This window comes from Suillus paluster (assembly GCF_016628075.1).
Source record: "Suillus paluster strain FC165 chromosome Unknown EDB91scaffold_1, whole genome shotgun sequence".
NCBI lineage: Eukaryota > Fungi > Basidiomycota > Agaricomycetes > Boletales > Suillaceae > Suillus > Suillus paluster.
In genome coordinates, this window is record NW_024537561.1 from 1,389,297 (window position 1) to 1,409,839 (window position 20,543).

Consider the following 20,543-nt stretch of genomic DNA (forward strand, 5'->3'; position numbering starts at 1 on the left):
CCTTTGTTGGACCAGTATTAACGTCGGGCCAAGGGTTACCTACTGTGGGTTATTGATTATCATCATCGGACCATTCAATATGCTAAAGAAAGTTCTCGTGAGTTCAGCTGGCAAGTCCGACGGGGGTCCTGTGATTCGAGCGCTTGATGATTCAGACAGCTTTGATGATGATATCTTTTACAGCAATTGGCTACCGCCTCGTGTTTCTATCGCGTGTTTCTTGTCCTGCTAATAATCAAAAATCCTTTTTCAGTCTGGCATGACTCTTTCCCTCATACTCTAATCCCAAGCCCTCCGTTATTTCAGCCATGCTTCTCTCTCCAGCGTAAGAAAGCATCACTGATCTCCCATATTATCACCCTTCAAATGTTTTCACGCAGATCAACCAGTGCAAGTCTCCCCTCCCAATCTTTCTGGGGAAAGTTCAAGAAAAAAGGTGACAAGGAGAGCGAGTTCCGCGAGAGGCAAGCCCAAATGGCGCTTGCACGACAGCGCCTCCTCACTCTCGCCTACGAGGACATGGAGACAGTCAGAGTGGTATGGACATATCCCCTTCGCCCTCAAATTATCTTCTGACCTCTTTCTTTTTCCGCCACAGCTGCCCAATAGTTTCCCCGTAAGTGGCGGAGGTCATTATCTCCGTTCTGCTGATTTGTTCTTGCACAGGAACTCGAAGCGGTGGCAAGAGATTGGACAAAGCCTCCCCCAGATGCCATCTTCGGCCTGCGTGTTCCCGTCGAATTCGCATCCCTTCATGCCTCTGTAAGTTGGCTCCATCGGGTTGCATGCTATATTTGACGTCATTGCCAGCGGCTGGTTTCCGGGCCTTATATCTATGTGCGTTGTGATCGGTACTAACTCTGATATGGATGGCTCATGGCAGATACGAGTAGTTGACTGGTGAGGACTCATATCAGATTGCGATAATGGGCGTGCAGGGGCTGCGGGTGGAGATTGTAAGCGACGCCCCCCCGCCACCTGATGAACCTCCGTAAGTTTGATGTCGTAATTGCAAAGTAACCTCAGCTAACTGTGTCATAGGCCACCGCCGTAAGTACGCTTTTGAGTGAGTCATGCACTGCTTAAGATGTTTACAGTCCCCCGCCGGTCACGGAGATGCCTGCCACGTTTAACCTTGAGCTCGTACCTGGCCAACATGTGGCCCTAGAAACAACAGTCACTTCTGCGGACGACGTTGACATGGCTCGCATGGAAGACGGCACCGTTGTCGATGGCCAGTTCTGGGGCAAGCTGAATATAGTGCACTCCGGCGACACCCACTCTGTCGACTTCTCAGGTACACGTATAATCAACCCTGACATCCCACCCGACCTCCTCTTCGATGCGCGGGTCATGACTAAGCTCACGACCGCCGCTAAACCTGCTTCTGTCAAGTGTCACCTCAGCATCCTTTCACCCGCCCAGCAGTATTGCGATGTCATTCTCTCCATCAACCCGCTATGGAGGCTTGAACTTACATGGCCTCCTGCCCAGCCAGTTAACGAAACCAAAGTGAAGTATTTTTTGCGTGTTCACCCTGGTGGTGCGCTCGAGCATTTTGAGAGTGAGATGGTTACGACGTCGTTATATTACGAAGCTGTGTGGGTGCCATGCCTTTATCCCTGCATCACTGAACTTCATGAGCACGCAGACCCGACCCAGCGATGGTCGACCCTAATGACTTTATTGCGCCCCGAAACGGATACGCTATGACGTTCCGAGATTTTGTGCCCCACCTTATGAGCGTCCTAGATCAGCTGGGCATGTCTATGCATGCGCGAACTAACTTCATCAAGTGCGTCTTCCCATGCCATTCATCTGACAAGGTTGACACTGACATTGACGTACACAGCAATAACATCTCCGCATTTGCAGCCCACAAAAACATTGCCTATCGCTTCCTCTCGCCCTCGAAGATAGCCGCAGCAATTGACATCTCAGTTACCTCTGATCCCTGCATCTTTACGCGCCTATTTCTCATCTTCCGCGGGCTAACGGACGATGATGTGGGCCTGTTTGCAGGTGCAGGCGAGAAGGAGGCGAATTCGGTCAACTGGAGGGAGATTGTGGGGTGGAGTGAGAATTCGAAGGACACGACCCAATTTAGGCTGCTCGAAACTTCCGTATTTGAGGTCACGTAGGCTCTGGGCTGAGGTGGGCAGCCGGTATTCTTGCCTCCAGACGCGTCCCTTCTTTCACTCGGGATTCCTTGTTACTCGTCACCGACTAGCATTCTTCTTTTTCTGCTTTGTGACACCCACCTTATTGATTCGTCTCTGCATTTGATATCCTAGAACATTGTCGGGCTTTATCATTGCTGTCCTGCACATGCCTTCTTGTCACGTCTGCAGCTATTATATCTATTTGATATCAATATCTGTTCTTTCTGCACAACTTTATATCTCCCTGGTCTTACGTCATTTTGACACTGGTTTACCTGCATGTCTTTTAGTGATTCCTCTTCCTTCATGATCATGTTGTATCCGCAGTTTCTGTACCGTACTAGCGAAAATGTAAAGGGACGAATGATATTATTTGTACATTGTCATGATCACAGCCTAGGAAGAGATAGGGGCCCGTGACGCAAAATTCGTTACTGTGACGTCACGCGACGCGACGCGTTCCACTGCCGACTGATCTTGTTTGGATCTTGTCTTCAATTACATACCTGCACGATGTCCGAGTTATCAGCATAGTAAGCCCACACTATCTTTCGCGTACAGTGCCGTGATAAGCATGCATTTCCAGCGAACTTGAGCGTGAAGCCAACATCGCGCGCAACCGCGCGCTCCTGGAGCAGCTTGATCTCAAGGATGCCGTGACTCAACTAGGCGTTCCGCCCAAGCCAAAACCTGCCCCCAGAACAAGAGCGAAGCCCATTCAACCCGCGAAGAAGGTAAAACGAGAGCGTGAAGTAGTAGAGGCGCCTCGGAGGCAGAGCGCACGTCTCAAGAAGGAAGTCATAGATCCAAACGAAACTCCGGCCCAGAAGAAGCAGCGGGAGGTGAGTGTCAGTATTACCGTAGTCTTCCAACATTTATCCTGTTGTAGGAAGAACAAAAGAAGAGGCGTTTTAAAGAGGAGCAAGAGCGCCTGGAGACTGAGGAGAAAGCTCGGCTCGCAAAGCGCCCCAGACATCAGGAATTGGATCTCACCACATTAGGGGATGAACTAGAAGAATCAGAACTCAGCTCGCTCCGATCTTCTCTTCAAGCTGTCGCGAACGTCCCGCTCTCAAAGCGTATCGCAGATGCGGACGCATTTGTATTTCATGAAGACCGAAAGAATGAAGCTGAAGTCAAAGAATTGAGAAAGACACTTCAGAAGCTCAGGGTGGTTTCTCGCGCCAAGGTGACTTCAGACAGAGTCTACAGTGCTGCCTACCACCCTGAGGCTACCAAGGATTTAGTATTCTTTGGGGGTAAGGTACCGTGCTCAAGTTCTTGGCAGGTCGCTAACATGAAAGTAGACAAACATGGTCAAATTGGAATATGGGATGCCAGAGCTCCCGCCGATGAGGTTGCAGATGAAGATGGTGACATCTCTGCAAACGACAAAGAGGGTGGGAAATATTGGCACCTCCAGTGCCACTGGCCTGCTACTTCTAAATCGTCAATATCATCTATAAAAATCGACCCAGTTGACGCACATAGTGTAGGGACCTGGCTTCTTCCTGAAATGACTGCACTTATAGCATATCTTAGATATTTACGACCTCGTACGACGGCACAATACGCCGCTTATCTTTCGTCTCAGGGGTTTCCCAAGAGATATTCTCTTCAGATGAACTCATCACAAGTGTAGACCTCCCAGTCGGTGGCCACGAAATGTGGATATCCGACGCTTCCGGCGGCCTCACCCATCTTGACCTTCGGGAGCCCAAAGACAAGGCCTGTTGGTATGGTCTCTCGAGTGCGAAGATTGGCACCGTTAGCATCAATCCGACAAGCCCACATTTCTTGCTGACAGCATCGAACAGCCGTTTATTGAAGTAAGACCCAACTGTCACTTATCTCCCTGTCTTCTTCTAAAGTGGTGTTTCAAGGGTGTGGGATAGCAGAAAACTACAGAAGATTGCCTCCGCAACTGGCCCACATCAATTCAGCCAGGACGCCGTCGAAGAATTTGTTGAGTCAAAGAAGGGCGAGGGTACTGTCCGCGGTGAATTCGCTCATGGGAAGTCCGTAAGCTCAGCGTACTGGGATCCAAGAGGGAGAGGCATTGTCAGTACGAGTTATGACGATACTATCAGATGTGAGGTGATATCGACGTGGGCAAATTAAATACTAACCGCTTTTGCAGTATGGGATTTGGATGCCGCGAAATACAGTTCATCGACCGCTTTCCCCTCCTTCACACCGTTCAGCCGGATAAAACACAACTGTCAGACAGTAAGTACCAGATCATCATTTTATTCCTTTCTCCTTTACTGACACTTTCCCAGGGCAAGTGGGTGACTATTCTTCGTGCGGTCTGGAATCCCAACCCGGACGTATTCCCCCACTTTACAGTTAGTTGTTTGTCGCACCAAGTCTATTGTTTAACTAATGGCTCTTAGATCGGGAACTTGAACCACTCTCTGGACATATTTTCATGCAAGGTAACTCATTCGTACATTAGTTGGCTGGACCTAATCGACTGATCCTGATCTTTTTGCTTTTAGGGGGATTTGATTGCGAGACTCTCGGATAGTCGGTGAGTGTTCTGCTTGTCTCAGATGACAACCTCCAATTCTTCATCTCAGGATCACTGCTACACAAGCTGTAACATGTTCCCATCCAAGCGTTGTCGAAAGAATTGCAACAGGGAACGCGAGTGGGCGTTGTGTACTTTGGGCACCACCAGATGTACAGTGACGGGTATCTAGTTCACACCGTTGTATGCTACTTACTCTGTTTTTGATAGCACCTGAGTTATTCAACAGTGATTCCATTCTTTCACGGATAATGGTGAAAAGTCAGAGCTTTGTGTCCACATGGACCGGGAAGCCCATGGATCATTTGATTTTCAAAGGGATATCTCGCGGTGGCCTACCTCGACAACCCACTTCCTATTTCCACTCATAAGTCGTTCAACGACCCAGACAATTGCGTTGGAATTCTGCACATTGTTTCAGTGGACTCATCGAATAGGAAGGGTTCAGACTCCACTAGATGAAGTTGTGGCAGTTGAATTGTTGGTATTGGAATATTGATCAATGACTAGCATAATCACTGACTGTGCGATGCCAATCTACTTATATATAACGCACCGACTACTCCTTGTTCTCTCTAGCACGAAGATCTCTTCTCTTCTTTCGAAATCACAAAAACTATGAGAACATTACCACGACACGAGTATAAGAACTCTTTTCAGCTTGGTGGGGCATCTACAACTTAGAACGCAAATATTGTTTCAATCCCAAGGGTGGCCCGGTGCCTCGGGAGTGGATCGCTTTGCATACAATGGTGATTACGACGACGAACTCAACGACGACGAACTTCTGGCCATTCAAATTGACATCGTTCACGTGTTTACTGTGTGCCCGGATGAAGATAACTTATTTGACGAGCGTCCTACGCAGCGACAGATGGACTTCACGACGGACTTGATCGGGCATGGACCACAATGATGGATGAGTTGTACTGTACCAGTCAAGTACCAGTTATGTATGAACCAGCCGGGTAGCATGCGTACGTGACTACATTAGACCAAATGTATACTTTCTACTACCAACGCCTAATAAGTTTTATAATAGGTAATCGCGATACTTCGGATCCACTACTACTTCAAGGGAAGGAATGAGGGCAATATATTCCGCTCGCTGCTCATCTGTCGTTGCTCCATTGCCGGAAATCAGGCTCTCCAGGGGGCAATTTGACCGTGCCAACAATGCCTTCAACTCCTCGTGCGGCCACGGTCGTGAATCAGGAGCTACAAGCATGCGTAAATTGGGGAGTGAAAGTGCATTGAACAGTTTAGGGAGTGTGCAATCATACACATAGGCGATGCGCAAGGATTGAAGTTTGACGTGCGTGAATGGCTGCAAGGCCCGCCTGAGTAGCCCGGGTCCTATGCCGATCGTTAACGAGGAGAGGTTGGGAGAGAGCTGGAGTAAGTGGAGCAATGCATTTGGTTGATGTACGGCGAGCTCGATATTTGTCAGTTGTGCAAATATAGGATTAAGAGACGATAAGCGCTTGGGACCGACGAACTGCCCCACTAGCTTGAGGTTGCGCAGAGTAAATGGCAGTCGCGAGACTGTTTGTGGTGCAGCTGGCAGTTTACGATTTGCCCTTATGGTGAGCTCTTGAAGTGCTGGGAGGTCTTTCCACATACGTTCAGCATTGGCGCCTTGGAAACACTCGATATAGAGAGACGAGATTTGATTGGTGTAAGGCTGCAGAAGGCTTCGTAGGGTGGTCGCGTCATTTTCATAACAATTGAGTGCTAACGAGAGCGGAAATCCTCGGGATCGCTTGAGCCATAAGTTATAACAGAAGGCTGCCTGCTCCCATTTTCTGTGCTTTCTCAAATACAGTTTGCACCACAAACTGGGGATGCCTACAACAACGTCCCTCCATCGTCGGCATACTCTGGTTAACACCATGGGAGCTTCTCGCTTTAAGCAGGGCCAAGAGTAAGCGTGTTCCCAGCGACGGAAATCCGGGAGACAGTGATGAAAAATTTGGGCTAGGACTTCGGTTGGCAAGCGCCACAGAACCGACACAAGCCCCTTGTGGAAATTCATGGACTGGATAATCTTCTCCTTCTTCTCGACGAGCTGTTGGTGATGATTTTTTACACTATCCATGATGGTTTCCAGGTCTGATATTTCGTGTGACACTGCATCCAACTGCTGCTGGCGTTCGGTGATGACGGCACTAATGCTCGAGTCATCGCGCTTGATGTTAGAGTGGTTGGCACTGGGAAGTTTGGAGTATGGGGTTTCGAGATCCGGAATCTGATCGTCGTCAACATCGCGTTGTGATGCGCTGAAATAGACATACAATCATTCGTGAACGTGCGAGCTGAAGCGATTCAGATGATTATTATTCTCAGACATGAGTTCCCATTAGCATAAAACTGGATACTTACGATGTTTTGCAGCGCAGCGATGAGATCCGAGTCCGGGGAGAGACTGACATTTGAGTTGGGTATTTTCCCCTCAATATTTGTTTGCATGTTATCTCACGAAGGTTGAAATGTTCGAGGGAGGCGTTCGAAGATGAAGATGAAGATTATCAAGATAGATGATCCGCGTGATGACCGGCCCTGAACCCAGTAATGTAGAGACTGTGTCGCTCTGGCCTCTAGAGAAGTTCTGTCACACCAATGAGTGTCCTGTGGTCCGCAAATAACAGGCCGTGTCTCATACCTTTAGTAGATTTTATGGACCCAGAATCTGATGAACTGGATGTTCTCGGTAGGAGGCTCGCCACCAGCCCACAGAGCTGGTGACTTCCCTCTCCACCATCACGATCTCGTTCCCTGATCATCCCGATGAATATTAACCATCGTGTGTTCCATGAAATGTCGCCTGTAATACTTTTGGAGTTCTCCATGCGTGCAGAGAACGTTGGAATGGAACAGGAGTACGCGGATGGGTGGATTTGACTGATGAAACCAACCAAGTTCTCAGTACTTGTGCAGCGTTACATACGGTGCTCGACCGACCATCCCGAACACTTCACAGCTGGCAACCGCACCTTTGCATGCCGTTCATAATACACGGGTTACGGTTCGAGTGCGCGAAAAACGGATTGACAACGTCCACAGGTAGTATATAGATGATGGGGTCACATTAGTAGTAATTTACACTGCGATTCCATCATCTTTAAACTCGCTGCGTGTAATCAAGTCACAGCACCAGTGTGCAGTTCAAGTTCAAGTTGGAGGTGGGTTGGAGGTATGTGAGCAGTATACTTTCGGACAAACAAATCAAAATAACGCGTCTTTCCACCATGTCTCTCGACGACATCTGGGACGCGCCAATTGTCCCTACTTGCGCTGTTACTCTACATTCTGATACAACCAGCCCTCAGAAACGCCCCAGAGAGACATTATTCCTTTCTGACTCAGACGACGAGGACGAGCAACCAGCACCGAAGAGACCTACTAGCTCAGCACCAAGACCAGACGTAGACGCGCTCTTCGCTGACATCGACAAAGATGAATCAGAGGAAGAGGATGGCCTGAGATATAAGCCCCTTGCACCTGCCCTTGACCTTGAAGCACTCCGCAAACAGGCCGCGGCAAAACACGCGCTGACACCCCATCAAATTTTGCCTAGTAGTTCTCCACCAAGAGATGTAGGTCCCAACGAAGACGATGAGGAGGGAAAGGATAACAAGGGAAAAGGAAAAGAAGGGAAGAAGGAGAGGAAGAAGGTTACAATACTCGATGAAGAAAGTTTAGTAGGAGCAGCGGGGTTTCCACAGCTCATCACGAATATCAAGGATTTTAGGGTCAAGGGGAAAGGTCACGAGGTGAGATACATTGACGTTGGACTTGGGCGCTGATGTCTGGACATCTATTTAGCATTCAGACCTCCAACGGATTCTCCAAGTGTACCAGTTCTGGACTCATAGATTGTACCCCAAGACTCCGTTCAAGGATACCGTTGAGCGCATTGAAAAATTATGTCACTCAAAACGAATGCAGGTACGACTGAATATAGATTGCGTTCGCATATCACAATCATACATCAATGAAGGTCCGTTTGAGCGTATGGCATGACGAGGCGAAAGGCCTTGTCAACGGCAAGAAACTAGAAGAAACTGATGGCGACGACGTTATCGACCTTACGGATCCAAATATTGAGGATGCAGACGTCAGTACCAAGAATGACGATTCATCCTCTTTGCGTGTCCCGTCTCTTCCACCCTCGTCGGATGCTGAAGATGACGACTTTGATATTGATGCTGTTGTTCGAGAGGAGGAGAAACGCCTTGCTGCGTTCAGAGCAGAACGTTCGGCTTCCCCTGCACCTCCCGCACCAAAAGCCAGATATAAAAACTTGCCGGCCGAGGTTGCAGATGAGATGGACGTCGATGAAGAGGCGTTGTGGAATGACCTCGAAGCATTCGATGACATTATCCCCAATCCTGCTCCACCGACGCCGAAGAATAGGGAATCAAACCTCTTAGCCGAGGACGAAGAGATGTGGGATATGGTGCGGGAACTGGAGAGAGAAGAGCATACAGCGTCGAAGCAACTTCCTGTGTCATCCGTATTGATCACGCCTTCGGCAGAGAGCGCCAACACGTCTCTCGGAACGAACGACGAAGATTTTGATGATATATATGCGTAGATAGTACGTACATGAGCGATTCCTACATTACAATGTTGTACTTGAATACTTAATAGCAACTTATTCGTTCATTGCGTCCTCCGTCCTTTGATCTGATCCAATCTAGAGATTCTAATCATACTCGTTCGATACTCGTCAATTGTCACACGTGAGTTAGAGTCACGTGACCCAACTCTTAAACGTTAAAACATCCAGATTGCGAATACATATATTGCAGAGACGATAGACGATGTCTTCGACCGACCCAGTTCCAGACCTTGAAGCAGGTATTCAATACTGGGCTACTCAGCCAGCAAACTACGACGGCGTGCTTGGTCTGCTTCATTGCTAGCCACATTGCCATCAGATCGGCTAACATCGCTGTATCCAGGTGGATTTGGAACGGGGGTGACTCTGAATCTCATTCCTTGCGCCAACGAATATTTGTACTGAAGCATTAATATTGATGACAGCCACTTCCTCGCGTTGATGCTCTTGGATCGCGTCGTTTTCTCCTCGAACTCCTCCCTGAACTCTCCATTGTCCCTTCACCGTTTCGGAGTATCTCTACCCCTGTGTCCGAAACCAGGCGGGTGAGAGCTCTTGATGTGGGCGCGGGTGTCGGGCGCGTCACATCAGACGTCCTCCTTCCCCTGGTCTCAGATGTTGTCCTGCTCGAGCCCGTAGAGCCATTCATCAACGAAGCTCGATCTCGCGGAAAAGCCAGCGAGTCTGGCATAGAATTCAACGACAGCGGGTATAGGGTTTTATGGAAGGGTATTGCTGATCGATCGAAGAGCGTTACGTTCTTCAAAGGTGCTTTGCAGTCATTTGACCCAGCTGCACCTAGGGACGCCTCTGGATCGCGTCGGCTATCTGCCGCCAGATGGTGAGGGCGATGTAGACTCAAAATTTGACGTGATATGGTGCCAATGGTGCCTAGGGCACTTGAAGGATGATGATCTTGTGGACTTCTTGCAGAGGAGCAAGAAGGCTCTGCGTAATGCGAAGAGTGTCGTCGTGGTGAAGGAGAATCTGTGCCGTGAGCAAGCGAACGAACCAATGTCGATTTTTGACGACCAAGACTCGACCTTCACTCGGTTCGTAAGGAGCGATTCTCTTTTACAAAATCCTTGACTCTGCTTTGTAGGTCAGACCTCGCATTCAAAAAGATTTTTGAGGAAGCAGGCCTCAAGATCATCCGAGAGAAAATCCAGCACGGGCTCCCCCAAGGGTTGTATCCTGTGAAAATGTATGCTCTCGCTCTGTCGCTGAACTCCTTCTCGTGCTTACTCATATCAGGTACGCATTGGGGGAAGCTTAAAATTCCCTCCAACCGTTGCTTATTTCTGCATACATGCGTTGTATGTGACCGCGTCCAGTAGCAAGAACGTACATTGAGCACAAAACCTAAATTGCTCGTCGGACATCATCTGAAATCCTACTCAAACATCATACAGCCTACTAGTGTTGACGCTGTAGTATGCGTTTGACAGTCATCAACGGCCCTGAGACAAATATGAGGCCTGAGGTGCGACGATGTCTATTCGTCGAACTGAACTACGCCAGTCATGCCAACGACCCCCTCGTCATTCTCGCACCATAATTCCGCTTTGTCCTTCGCCACAATAGCACCATGTATCGTCGCAGCACAATTCACAAAAATGGGATTGTGCGCGCGATAGGTGAAGTTGCGCAGCTGGGCACTTGGGCGGTGGTAAATAAGGCTCTCCAGAAGCATAAGGGCCGTCAGGGGTCCATGTACGAGTCTTTCTGGGGACAGGATTTCACATGATATTAAGTAGTCGAGAAGTAAAGCTTGACTCACCTGGATATCCCTCAGCTTTCTGCGCGTAGTCCTTGTCTAGGTGTATATGATGTCCGTTGAATGTGAGAGCGGAAAAGCGGAATAACGTCGTCAAGGTAGGAGTGTACGAGAATGAAAACTCAGACTTGGGGAGACCTTTCACTGATGAGAGGCATCCGCTCAGTACCCAAGTACGTCACTCATTGTGTTGAGGACTCGCCTTCGCGGGGTACGCGACTCCCTGCACTAGTTATACTAGATGCTTGAGGTTGGTAGACATGTGCTCGTTCCTCCACCACCCCAGGCTCGTTGCGTCCTTCCACAGTTACCTCAATTCTCTGTTTGACGAACACCATCGGCTTCCCGGCCTCAAATCCTTTCTTCTCGACCTTGGCCACAGTAGACACTGCAGTCGCTTTCTCTCCTACCTTCAGCTCTCCACCCTTGTTCCAGGTCATGGTACCGCTCGCCCACATCCGGCGCGTGAATGGCTGAGGAGGACAGAAGTCTGCGTCAGTCCCATCTTTGCGAAGTAACGCCTCGGGATTGCGCGGGTGGAAGAAGGCGAGGTGGTGTCCGTATCCGAGAGGTGTGTCCTCCACGGGGGGTGCAAACGAGCGACCGCGCGTGCCGTCGCGAGTCGGCAGAGTGATGTAGAGGTCTGAAAGGTGGGTAGAGTGAAAGGTGTCAGAGAGTGCAAGGGATTTCGGGGACGTTATCCAGGCATCGAGAGCCGGTAAATTGAGAGAGCCTGTTGAGAAGCACCGGCGAGCAGGATGGATCCACGAGCTCATATGGCGAGTTGCTGAGAAACTATGACTTGAAGTTCTCATGAAGAGTTTACATTCTAAGTTATAACTCGGCAGTTTCCTCGGCATCTACTTCTTTCTAGATACCACTATGTAAGTCTTATATGGGTATTGATACGTGCCCTCCTCCTTGTTGATCCAAACTCTACCATCTCCCCGCTCAAGAATACCTTTGACGTCTTCCAGTACCTTGGCCTTCTCATCTGGAGGGAGCACGGCAATGTAACTCTTACTCTGAGCGCGATCCGTAACAATTTCTTCGTTAGCAAGGAGATGATATGCCCATTCGTTCTCTTCCTGAGGATGGAATGAGGAGGTATACTCGGGTGTGGAGAAGGTCTGCCTCCAGAGACCGAGGCGAAATTGGGGCGTCCCTTTCTCGTGAGCCTCAATGCGGTCACGGAGCTGTGCAACCCAGCCTGCACCATCTCTGTGGCGCTGTCAGAAGAGTTGATGAAGCAGAAAATAACAGAAGCTAACCTGTCTTCGAGGTTCCACATAAACACAACTGCCCCGTCCTTCTTCAAGATACGAGCGAATTCAGCCGATGCCTTGCCATAGTCAGGGCACCAATGGAATGCCTGTATGCCCGAGGGGTGAACCTGATTCAGCCCTTATATTAATAGTACTGCTCACCTGCGCGATGATAACGAGGTCTGCCCACCCGTCCTCCACACCAGTGTTATCAAATGTCCCCTTGACAATAGTACTACGATGATCATTGACAGTCTTCGTCCAAACATCACGCATGCCGTCGCTAGGTTCGACAGCTCTCAGCGTTCCAATGCTTGTAGCCCATTCAGAGTGAGCTAACAAGGCACGGGTGGAAATGCCCGTCCCTGCCCCAATTCTGCAAGCCAATTGAAGGGTGGAAGTAAAAGGCAGCGTATGTAACTCACTCGACGATATTCAATGGTGCTGTGCTCTTAGATACCTGACGAATGTAGGAAAGACACTCGGTTGGATACGAGGGGCGAGCCCTGGGCGCAACCCAAGCATTAGCGCCTGCGGACCGCACGGGTAGTAGTCAACTCACCGATCATATAGTTCATTTGTCCCAGTCCCGAAGCCTGTCTGTGCAATAACATGCACGTTTGTCGTCATGGTGCGGGAAAGCCGTAAACTAATCGCTGGAAGACTGCAAAGACGAACCGCCGAGCTCGCAGAGATACGAGGCCAGTAATCATGGATGGGGTCCAAAGTGTAGCGGAGGCGCTATTTATGTATGCTGCATGACCCGTCGCCTTCGGAGATCCGTATGATCTAAAAGTGTGCGATAGCAAGATGATGAAGTCTCCGAACCGCCGAAGCACACTGCAGCCTTGTTGATAGTCAATCCAACTGGCGACAACGTTCTCACTACTACTGTCGGGCCCGTGATTCGCTACCGAAAGATCGGAAGCGGGCCTTGAGCGGGCCGTAGCGTAGGTTTTCCCTTGGTGAGACTACCCCAGGTAACATGTTGGTTCAAATGATCATGTTCCTTGCTAATTGGTCAGGAGAACTTCTGGGTCTTCCTTGTACAGAGCCTTTGTAAAGCTCCGTGCACGTACTATCAAGACATTCAATGCCAACGTACGTTTCTCGCATTGATGGGTTGCACTTGTGTTCACTGAACAACGCGGATGAAGCTGTTGTGCAACGCAATGCCCCTCAGCTACAAGAGCTCGTGAATGATACCAGCATTCTGAGTGCAACACTCAAGCGCCATATAAAGAGGCGGAGCACTGAATGTGACGGCCATATTCGCAAACAAATGTGCCGCTCTTTACAGTGGCAGGGGACTGACTAAATCAGCTCCTAGAATGCTTTCGTCAAGTCGAAGTTCGTTGACGCCATCCAATCCTATCAGACTGTTGTGCAGTGCAGTATGAGCAGCGAATAGAGACCGTTCACGACTGGTGCGACGAATTCATTTATTCCTTGTCCATCACTCATGGATATACACCCTATGCAGGCCGGACGCTACACCTGAAGAAGTTCAGGCTGTCATGAACGAGGATGGGAGGCAAATATTTAGCCAACCTGTGAGCGTCCTTATTTCTTCCTTCGAACTGCATCTCATCTATGGACTAGTTGATGAACTCCAACCAATATGGCGAATCAAGAGTAGAATGCCGGGAAGTACATGAACCACAGGAGTGACACCAGGATATTAAGTGTATCGAGCCAACCATTGCAAAGCTTGCTCGGCCCTTCAACGATGTGCGTTTCAGATCGTTTATAGCCAAGTTGATGTTCGTTCTCAATATTTTCAGATGAGTATGATGGTAGAGCAGCGGGACGAAACCATCAATAAAGGCACGGAAGCTGGGTAAACGTGTCCCTTGGATTAGTGCACATTTTCTAAACATTTCTACAGCCTCCAGCACACGAGAAGAACTGTTGGCTCCAAACTTTCTGCCCACACAAGAGGACGGCGTCGGGTCTCAATCAGCATCGCAGTCATTGCCGCTGTCGTGGTGGTGGTCACATCTTTCAAAGCAGCTGCCGCCAAAATGTAAATCCAACGAACAAAGTGAGACTCACTTGGCGATCCACTCGGCCGGGGCGTTATTACCTTACATGCTCTTAATACGATATATTGTCTTTGTTTAATGTCCCGGTCGTGTGGATGGAGTCTCAGTGACTAGTTAGTCAATTACTGTCTCGGCACCATAGTATGTATCTCGTAGGTTCAATGAGTGATGTAAGTAGTACTGTCAATGTTCCTCAAAAGCAAGAGGGAGGTGGCCAGAACTTGAACGTCTGCGTACCATGCACTCTGTAGTTTATCCATGGGTAACTTTGGAAGGATCAGGGGAGGCCTGGTCGAATTTGCAATACAACTTATCGGCACCGAAGTACTTAAAAAGTTAAATGGCCGCGGCTTACAAACTTGAATTGAATAGAATTGTAATCTAACCTGTTTAAACCTCCAGACACGCGCGCGGAAGTGCTGCGCAAGGGCTGAAACGAATAAGCTCCATTATAAGACGGTACTGTTTCCGCACTGCACGCGTGCACATGCTTCTCGCTATTAAAACACTATCGTACACGGATACGATCTACTATGTCACCCTCCATGCGCCAGGTTCTCATCGAAAGTCGTGGAGTCTCCACTTTGCTTCGCTTCGACGAGACGTCATTCTTCATCGAACCCACGGAACTTGATGGTCACAAATCCTCTTGCTGCACAGAAATATTCCACTCTCACAAAGAAGTTAAGTGCACAGAGGTGCCTCTTCGCAATGTCATTTCCGCCAAATTTGCAACTGGCACCCGGGCCATTGAAGTACAGTACCTGGTTCGCAAGGGCAAGGAGATGCGTTTGAAGCTTGCGATGACCCATGGCGCCATTAAGGACGAGGATAGCACGCATGTCAAGGAGTGGTGTGAGGCGTTACTACTGGCTGCATACCAGGGTTTGTCGGGCTTCATGGCGTGTGGTTTGTTCATTGATCTGGTTTATTAGGCGCAAATCCATCCAAGAATCTCAAGGTGCTTGTAAATCCTCATGGCGGACCAGTGAGTTTCATTTAAACTCTATCGTATGCTTTTATAATCGTCCATCTCAGGGGAAGGCAAGAGCAATGTATGTCAATAAAGTGGAACCTATATTCCTTGCAGCTGGATGTACATTGGACGTAACTTGCATGTCACATTTCATCGCATGTTTACTTCGCACTCACGGTTGCCTCACCATACAGATACCACTCATGGCGGTCACGCTCTTGAGATTGCTCGCGAAATGAAGCTGGGATATGATGCCATAGTCATACTGTCTGGCGACGGTTTGATACACGAGGTCCTCAACGGGATAAATCAGCACCAAAATCGCGAAAAGGCATTTCGTATACCGATAGTACCTATCCCAACTGGCTCCGCAAATGGGCTGTCTCTCAATCTGTTGGGTCTGCAGGACGGTCTCGACGTTTGTGCAGCATCTCTGAACGTCCTTAAAGGTGTGTCCTGTCAGTCATTCTAAAACACCGATTGTTGACTATTTGAACCAGGACAACCATTAAAAACTGATCTCTTTTCTTTCACCCAAGGAGATCGTCAGCGGATATCATTCATGTCACAAACTATCGGAATTATGGCAGACATCGATATTGAGACTGAACATTTACGGTGGATGGGCGATACCCGATTCATCCTAGGCTACCTTCGTGCTAGTCAGTCGTTGCTCCACTCACCTGCCACCTTGACTCAATTTTTTACTTTTAGTTATTGCCCGCAAATCGTGTCCAATCGAGTTGTCGATGAAGGTAGTCGATCAAGACAAATCCCGCATGATGGATGCTCTGTATGCGAGACGAGGAGGCGCATCACCCGGCTTGTCTAGTCCTTCTAGTTCCCTACTCAGTGACGACAAGAAGCTTGATAGTTCCAGCTCTTCAGACGAGGAGTGGACCCGGTTTGAAAAACCTATCCTTTGGATGTACGCTGGCCAAGGGCCATTCGTCAGTCAGTAAGTAGCAGTTTGCTGCATTGACGGACCAATTAGCTCACAAGCTCGAGCAGGACTTTGATGCAGTTTCCTGTCTCCTTAGCTGACGACGGGCTCATTGACATTTCCATACAAGAAATAGTAAGTACGATATGATTTGTTCGTTTGAAGCATCTGACGCCCTGTTTGAAGACCAGTCGTAGGAATCTCTTACGGGCCATAGATGGTGCCGAAGAAGGTCGGACGTACTGGACAAACTCGGTAAATTCATCATGTCTCCGTTCGTGCATGCGACTCATCAGGTATGACAGAACCGATACTTCAAAGCGTCCTCCTACCGCGCACGACCACTCGCCCCCACGGGAATGCTCGTGGTCGATGGCGAGCAAGTTCCCTTCGAAGAGTTCCAGGTAGACGTACTTCAGGGACTTGGCACCTTTCTATCCCCTTATCCCCATTTTGCACCTGAGTTTGTTGTACAAGACGCCCACGGGAAATCCCGTCGTACCAGTGTATAATTGTCATTTCAACGATACCCTTCTTGTTGGACCTTACCATTGACTGTGGTTGTACCCATCTAATACTGACGGGATCATGTTATATATTCATCCATGGATGTGAGCAATTTTGTCGAAACTTCAGTACTCAGTCTCGGGTCAGGTCAAGTCGGCAACAAAAGTTGATGACCAAAGCTATATAACGTAACCACTGCACCATCACCATGATATTTACGCACTCTGACCTACTGACTCAACTTGAGAACTCCGAGTCCCTCTATCAGCAATCCAGATCTTCAAATGTGTTCTCTCATTTTCCTTGATAATGGGCCTCACGAGTTACTGTTGCCCTATGTTGCCTCTATCAACGTCCTGTTGTCTCACCCGTGGCGCTTGTCTTTTCCGATCAGGAACTTCGCGATGCGTTCTCCGCAACAGTATCTTTGTGGAGCTCCAGTATCATTGCTTGTGTCCGCCCCGCGGCATCTAATCGACCGTTTCCCGCGAATGACTTATGCTGATGTTGCACGGGCGCACTCAGTTCGCGTGACTACGTCTGACTCTCGCGATCATGTCCTGGATTTCACTCCTACACGGCTTTATGCGGCCACCAGTGATCAGACATTTGTTTTCGACACCTGCATCATGCTCGACGTAACTTGGCTACAGAATCTTTTCCGGAGCCTTGTTCTCAGTCGCATAAAGGGGCACATCCAGATGTTCAACGTTCTTCGCGCACCAGGGCTAAGGAATCCGAAAACTGCGTGTGCGAAAAGAAACCCCGACTTTTCGTCTTCACGCGTTCGCCGCATGCGCTTAGCGCTAGCAGTGTTGAAGATGATCCCCATTTTCCTTCGATTCGTAGTACGTACGGCAGAGGAGAAATTCACAATCATTAGCAGAATGGCATGCCGATGTGCAAAAGTACGTGTGGTGTCTGTGCTCATATTGATATGTCTTTCAGATCTGCATTTGGTGGAAGTTGAAACGTCATTGTTATCCCTGCTGCGACTGGTTACCCGAATCTCCGCTCCCCCGCTCTTATGCCTTTGAGTTGTATGATCTTGCTATCCTTTATCCCAAAGGGCACTAACCCCAATACTAGTCTGTTCCTCCTGCCAGGTATGCCTTCTAGGCAAATGTCCTCGTCAGCCAGTCAACTCACTGGCAAATTTTCAATACTACGGATTCGAGAGACCACCGGACATATAGGTGACGCGTTGAAGGGCGTGTCTAGTCATGACTTGATGCTGGTTTTGTGTTTCTCGGATTATTCCTATAAACCCACGCACTGTCGGCACCTTATATCGACAGAACGAGGATGGTTCGCGGCGAGGCAATGTTGCTATGCGACCACAAGATTCCCCTCAATTGTATGACGTGGCCTTGATGAAATTCGAACACAATGTGTTTATCGCATTCACTGGCCATTACCCATTACCAGGTGTCTACCTGCGATACAGTTAAGCTCGTCCTAGTAATTAAGAGTGTTTGATAATCGCCAATAAAGTGCGTCACCAGCAGGCGTGATATAAAGTGCGGAGAACATGAGCAACCTCTTCGATGACGTCAACGAGGATGCTGATAGATAATCTTTCGTGGTATCGAGGCAGAAAGATACCGGCGTCAATAAGTCAGAAGATTCGCATGCTCCTCATAACTTGGTACCCGATGCAGTGATCGATGATCGATGGCGACGTGGTTCAAAACACGATCGTACACGGATACAAACTATAGTACTACCCCTCCGAGTCCATGCCCCAGGTTATCATTGACTGTGGTGGAGTCTCCACTTCGCTTCGCTTTAACGAAACGACATTCTTCGTCGAACCCACGGAGCTTGACGGACATAAATCCTCCTGCTGCACAGGCATATTTCACTCTTATAAAGAGGTCAAGTCTACAGAGGTACCTCTTCGCAATGTCGTTTCTGCCAAATTTGCAACTGGCGCCGTTGAAGTACGGTACCTCGTTCGCGAGGGCAAGGAGATGCGTTTGAAGCTTTCGATGACGCGCGGCGCCATTAAAGACGAAGATAGTAAGCGTACCAAGGAGTGGTGTGAAGCGCTACTGCGGGCTGCATACCAGGGTTTGTCATGCTTCATGCACTCAATGGGCTTTATGGCGTGTGGGTTTGTTCATTAATCTGGTTTATTAGGCGCAAATCCATCCAAAAATCTCAAGGTGCTTGTAAATCCTCACGGCGGACTAGGTGAGCTCTATTCAAACTCTAATATCACGATATCCTTTTATAACCATCCTTCTCAGGGCAAGGCAAGAGAACTGTACGTCAGTAGAGTGGAACCTATATTCCTTGCGGCTGGATGTACACTGGATGTAACTTGCACGTCACATTTCATCGTATGTTCGCTTCGCACTCACGGTTGCCTCGCCATACAGACACCACCCGTAGCGGTCACGCTCTTGAGATTGCTCGCGAAATGAAGTTGGGATATGACGCCCTGGTCATATTGTCCGGCGACGGTTTGATACACGAGGTTCTCAACGGGATTCAATCAGCACCAACATCGCGAAAAGGCATTTCGCATGCCAATAGTACCTATCCCGACTGGCTCCGCAAATGGGATGTCTCTCAATCTGTTGGGTCTGCAGGACGGTCTCGACGTTTGTGCAGCAGCTTTGAACGTCCTTAAAGGTGTGTCCTGTCAGTCGTTCCAAACACCAGGGTCGCTGAATATTTGAACCAGGGCAACCATTGAAAACTGATCTCTTCTCTTTCACCCAAGGAGATCATCAGCGGATATCATTCATGTCACAAACTATCGGACTTATCGCAGACGCTGATATTGAGACTGAAAATTTACGGTGGATGGGCGATACCCGATTCATCCTAGGCTACATCCGTGCTGGTCAGTCATTGCTGCACTCACCTGCCACCTCAATTCAATTTTTCACTTCTAGTTATTGCCCGCAAATCGTGTCCAATCGAATTATCGATGAAGGTAGTCGATCAAGACAAATCCCGCATGATGGATGCTCTGTATGCACGACGAGCAGGCGCATCCCCCGGGCTGCCTGATTCCCTTCTCAGTGACGATAAGAAGCTTGATGGCACAAGCTCTTCACACGGGGAGTGGACCCGGTTTGAAAAACCTATCCTTTGGGATATACGCTGGCCAAGGGCCGTTAGTTGCTCGGTGAATAGCAGTATGCTGCCAGAAGAGACCAATTAGCTCATGAGTTCGACTAGGGATTTCATGCCGTTTCCTGTTTCTTTAGCTGATGACGGGCTCATTGATATCTCCGTATTAGAAATAGTAAGTGCGACATGATTTGTTCGTTTGAAGCATCTGACGCTCTGTTCGAAGACCAGTCGTAGGAATCTCTTGCGAGCCGTGGACGGTGCCGAAGAAGGTCGGCCGTACTGGATGAACTCGGTGAATTCCTCGTGTCTTCGTTCGTGCGTATGACTCACTGGACACGACAGAACCGATACTTCAAAGCGTCCGCCTACCGCGCACGACCACTTGCACCCACGGGCACGCTCGTGGTCGATGGCGAGCAAGTTCCCTTCGAAGAGTTCCAGGTAGACGTACTTCACAGACTTGGCACTTTTCTATCCCCGTATCCTTATTATGCGCCTGAATTCGTTGTACAAGATGCCCAAGGGAAAACCCGACGTACTAGTGTATGATTTCAATGATACCGTTATTTATGCACTCTCATCCTCTCCATCGGCAAACCAATGGATGTTCATATCACAGTT

The 20,543-nt window shown here is 49.0% G+C and overlaps 9 protein-coding genes across 9 annotated transcripts; 7 read left to right on the plus strand and 2 right to left on the minus strand.

Moving 5' to 3' along the window:
* The first annotated feature begins 10 nt into the window (after nt 1-10).
* On the plus strand, nt 11-2,540 carry EDB91DRAFT_1094031 (uncharacterized protein). Its single transcript, XM_041316853.1, has 10 exons — nt 11-44; nt 108-537; nt 599-616; nt 667-762; nt 811-837; nt 894-991; nt 1,042-1,050; nt 1,098-1,601; nt 1,652-1,795; nt 1,853-2,540. The coding sequence occupies exons 2-10, from the start codon at nt 367-369 to the stop codon at nt 2,139-2,141; spliced, it is 1,356 nt and encodes a 451-aa protein (XP_041184543.1). The 5' UTR covers nt 11-44; nt 108-366; the 3' UTR covers nt 2,142-2,540.
* A 90-nt stretch (nt 2,541-2,630) lies between these two features.
* Nucleotides 2,631-4,947, plus strand: EDB91DRAFT_32271 (WD40-repeat-containing domain protein). Its single transcript, XM_041326852.1, has 11 exons — nt 2,631-2,695; nt 2,749-3,004; nt 3,052-3,421; nt 3,470-3,654; nt 3,705-3,991; nt 4,046-4,254; nt 4,303-4,391; nt 4,445-4,510; nt 4,559-4,600; nt 4,664-4,695; nt 4,745-4,947. The coding sequence occupies exons 1-11, from the start codon at nt 2,676-2,678 to the stop codon at nt 4,854-4,856; spliced, it is 1,668 nt and encodes a 555-aa protein (XP_041184544.1). The 5' UTR covers nt 2,631-2,675; the 3' UTR covers nt 4,857-4,947.
* Nucleotides 4,948-5,533: 586 nt separating this feature from the next.
* EDB91DRAFT_1213476 (uncharacterized protein) lies at nt 5,534-7,191 on the minus strand. The gene is made up of 3 exons (XM_041320777.1): nt 7,078-7,191; nt 6,990-7,010; nt 5,534-6,943 (listed from the first exon to the last, which is right to left on the minus strand). The coding sequence occupies exons 1-3, from the start codon at nt 7,162-7,164 to the stop codon at nt 5,729-5,731; spliced, it is 1,323 nt and encodes a 440-aa protein (XP_041184545.1). The 5' UTR covers nt 7,165-7,191; the 3' UTR covers nt 5,534-5,728.
* A 740-nt stretch (nt 7,192-7,931) lies between these two features.
* EDB91DRAFT_1094045 (Swi3-domain-containing protein) lies at nt 7,932-9,391 on the plus strand. Its single transcript, XM_041316854.1, has 3 exons — nt 7,932-8,468; nt 8,521-8,643; nt 8,696-9,391. Exons 1-3 carry the CDS (start codon nt 7,944-7,946, stop codon nt 9,290-9,292), a joined length of 1,245 nt encoding a protein of 414 aa, XP_041184546.1. The 5' UTR covers nt 7,932-7,943; the 3' UTR covers nt 9,293-9,391.
* A 130-nt stretch (nt 9,392-9,521) lies between these two features.
* EDB91DRAFT_1241771 (alpha-N-methyltransferase NTM1) lies at nt 9,522-10,595 on the plus strand (the record flags this gene model as incomplete). Its single annotated transcript, XM_041322121.1, has 6 exons — nt 9,522-9,606; nt 9,663-9,679; nt 9,745-10,087; nt 10,122-10,371; nt 10,422-10,523; nt 10,574-10,595. 6 exons carry the CDS (start codon nt 9,522-9,524, stop codon nt 10,593-10,595), a joined length of 819 nt encoding a protein of 272 aa, XP_041184547.1.
* Nucleotides 10,596-10,814: 219 nt separating this feature from the next.
* On the minus strand, nt 10,815-11,872 carry EDB91DRAFT_1233465 (uncharacterized protein; the record flags this gene model as incomplete). The annotated part of the gene is made up of 3 exons (XM_041321104.1): nt 10,815-11,044; nt 11,100-11,240; nt 11,299-11,872. 3 exons carry the CDS (start codon nt 11,870-11,872, stop codon nt 10,815-10,817), a joined length of 945 nt encoding a protein of 314 aa, XP_041184548.1.
* A 2,929-nt stretch (nt 11,873-14,801) lies between these two features.
* On the plus strand, nt 14,802-16,944 carry EDB91DRAFT_1094067 (ATP-NAD kinase-like domain-containing protein). The gene is made up of 9 exons (XM_041316855.1): nt 14,802-15,291; nt 15,342-15,394; nt 15,445-15,520; nt 15,577-15,831; nt 15,883-16,044; nt 16,097-16,340; nt 16,394-16,460; nt 16,512-16,580; nt 16,631-16,944. Exons 1-9 carry the CDS (start codon nt 14,940-14,942, stop codon nt 16,835-16,837), a joined length of 1,485 nt encoding a protein of 494 aa, XP_041184549.1. The 5' UTR covers nt 14,802-14,939; the 3' UTR covers nt 16,838-16,944.
* Nucleotides 16,945-17,051: 107 nt separating this feature from the next.
* Nucleotides 17,052-18,380, plus strand: EDB91DRAFT_32462 (uncharacterized protein). Its single transcript, XM_041326860.1, has 5 exons — nt 17,052-17,740; nt 17,799-17,872; nt 17,922-17,938; nt 18,011-18,278; nt 18,338-18,380. The coding sequence occupies exons 1-4, from the start codon at nt 17,117-17,119 to the stop codon at nt 18,193-18,195; spliced, it is 900 nt and encodes a 299-aa protein (XP_041184550.1). The 5' UTR covers nt 17,052-17,116; the 3' UTR covers nt 18,196-18,278; nt 18,338-18,380.
* Nucleotides 18,381-18,571: 191 nt separating this feature from the next.
* EDB91DRAFT_1241775 (ATP-NAD kinase-like domain-containing protein) lies at nt 18,572-20,471 on the plus strand (the record flags this gene model as incomplete). Its single annotated transcript, XM_041322122.1, has 10 exons — nt 18,572-18,905; nt 18,975-19,028; nt 19,217-19,281; nt 19,337-19,472; nt 19,525-19,686; nt 19,739-19,817; nt 19,869-19,962; nt 20,011-20,094; nt 20,146-20,214; nt 20,265-20,471. The coding sequence occupies 10 exons, from the start codon at nt 18,572-18,574 to the stop codon at nt 20,469-20,471; spliced, it is 1,284 nt and encodes a 427-aa protein (XP_041184551.1).
* Nucleotides 20,472-20,543: the final 72 nt, after the last annotated feature.